Genomic DNA, 2025 nt, shown 5'->3' with positions numbered 1-2025 from the left:
CAGGACATAAGCAGCTCATATAGGAAATCTTATGCATTATTGCTTAGATTTACATGACAATAACCTCGAAATTGACACTCATGATGATCTTCATCCCTAAAGCATTTATTAGTGAAAAATCAACTCTTCACCCTTGCCTCAAACGGTCACAAACAAACTGTATATCAACAATATGACAAGTAAACCCGCTTGATTCATGAGTAAAAACACATCCAAACCGTATGATTTCTATTTTTAACATTTTTTTTAAGAAGAATAGTACTGTGGATCGGTTAAGAAACCATTTCCTAGAATAAAAGTTGATTCAAAGACCAGGTTGACCCCAAAAATCATCACAGCAAAAGACAAACCAACGAGTAGTTAGGACTCTACTCTCATAATTTCAAACAGAGGTTGCTTACCTCAAGCTCAGAAGAATCATCAGAAGAGTCATCAACACCTAATAGCACGTTTCAGTTCTAATGATAAGTTTATATATAAACAAACAAAATATGAATTACTTCCATAATTCGTTTTTTAGGGTTAGGGTTTTGAAGAGTAAAGGAGAAGAAGAGAGTTGCGTACAGAGAAGGCGAGAGGAGAGTCGAGGACTGGGTTATGAGGGCAGGCGACGCAGGCGAGCTTGCCACTGGAGAGCTGCTTGCAATCCGAGGAAGAAGATGAGGGAGAAGAGAGCATGAGATCGTCGACTCTCCTCTTTCTGTATTGGGCCTCTCGGGCCCAGCTATCTCCTCCGAACGCGCTCATCTTTCCTTCCACCCTCCGAGCCTCTGGCTTCCCCTCTCTCCGCCTGACGTCCTGTGGGAGCTAGAGAGGAGGGATGCTTGGGGGCTGTATCTATTTCGAAGCCCAGTCGCTAACAATGGCGCTTTTCAAGGTAAAAGAAGCCCAATGGCAAGAAACATGTGCCCTCCGAGTCTAGGATCCGACAACTACATTACGCCTTTTTCTTTGTTATTCTTGTAGAGGAAATTTTCATGTAGACCCGTTATAACTTTTTATTACCGAATTCGACCTTGTTGAGTTTTATTTAGCGGAATCGACCCGGTTTCTCGCGACGTCAGCGTCGTGGTGAGAAAGCGGGTCGATTAATTTTTAAACGGCCTCGTAAACAGTCGGGGTTGGCAACCCTGACTGTTTAGTCCATCCGCTACGAAACACTTAACTAATTGGTCGGGGTTGGGGACCCCGACCAATTCGAAATATTTTGAGACCTCCTTCCAGCCCAAATTCACCTGGAAACTCATACTTCCTGTAGTACAAAATGTAATCACAAATAACACATGCTAAAATGCAACCATACTCCTGTTATCAATCCACAATGCAATCACAAACACAAATATCATACGTACAATTCATATTCGCAAACTTAACATTATATCAAATCCATCGCAACACAAACAACATATCAAGTCCAAATTGCAACTCAAACGCAAACATCCTATCAAGTACATCAAAACTTAACAAATATCAACAACGCCCTTTTCCCCTCCCTCTCCATCTCCCTCTTCCTCCTCTCCCCCTTCCCCGTTCACCTTCGACGTGAGCTCGGATAAGTTCCTCGTCCGATTGTGTGTGAAGTTGGGAGCGCATGACATCCGCGTCGACTCAAACCACCTGTGAACATCCCGCCCGAGCCTGCTGTGCCGTGTGTCCTCGTCGACGTCGCCGCCTGTACTCAATTGGTCGCTTCTCTCGTCCATCGCGGCTTGCATTACGCGTCCTCTGAAGAGCGGACCGTATCTTTTTTATCATTCTAAGGAACGTGTTCCTCGGCTCCTGCTCGGTAGTCAGAGTGTTCGCGGGGAAAACTGTTGCTTTCTTCATTAATGAGATAATTGTCATCTTGGATTACAAAGATCCGGTCTTTTATAGATCCGGTTACAACTAAATCAAAGAAAGAAGAAAAAAAAGTAAAAATTACAACTTTGTTTCCTTGTGAACAAATCGCGAGCTCCTGTTTTGCGGCCGCTCGCTTGTGTGGGTTCTTTGCCTGCGCCGGGTGGACCACCGCGCGATCTAGAT

The 2025-nt window shown here is 44.2% G+C and overlaps 1 protein-coding gene across 2 annotated transcripts in view; it reads right to left on the bottom strand.

Moving 5' to 3' along the window:
• The window catches only part of LOC109819898 (sodium channel modifier 1-like), a 7181-nt gene extending 6272 nt beyond the window's left edge, over window positions 1–909 (bottom strand). For both annotated transcript variants that reach the window (XR_002241659.1, XM_020385867.1), the window contains exon 1: window positions 565–909. Coding sequence is in view for 1 of the 2 variants with exons in the window: in XM_020385867.1 (XP_020241456.1) it covers window positions 565–747 (183 nt within the window). In the remaining variant the exon portion in view is untranslated. The remainder of the gene's footprint in view (window positions 1–564) is intronic.

The sequence above is a fragment of the Asparagus officinalis genome, chromosome 8 (assembly GCF_001876935.1).
Source record: "Asparagus officinalis chromosome 8, Aspof.V1, whole genome shotgun sequence".
In the NCBI taxonomy this organism is placed as follows: domain Eukaryota; kingdom Viridiplantae; phylum Streptophyta; class Magnoliopsida; order Asparagales; family Asparagaceae; genus Asparagus; species Asparagus officinalis.
This window is presented reverse-complemented; position numbering and strand designations above follow the sequence as displayed.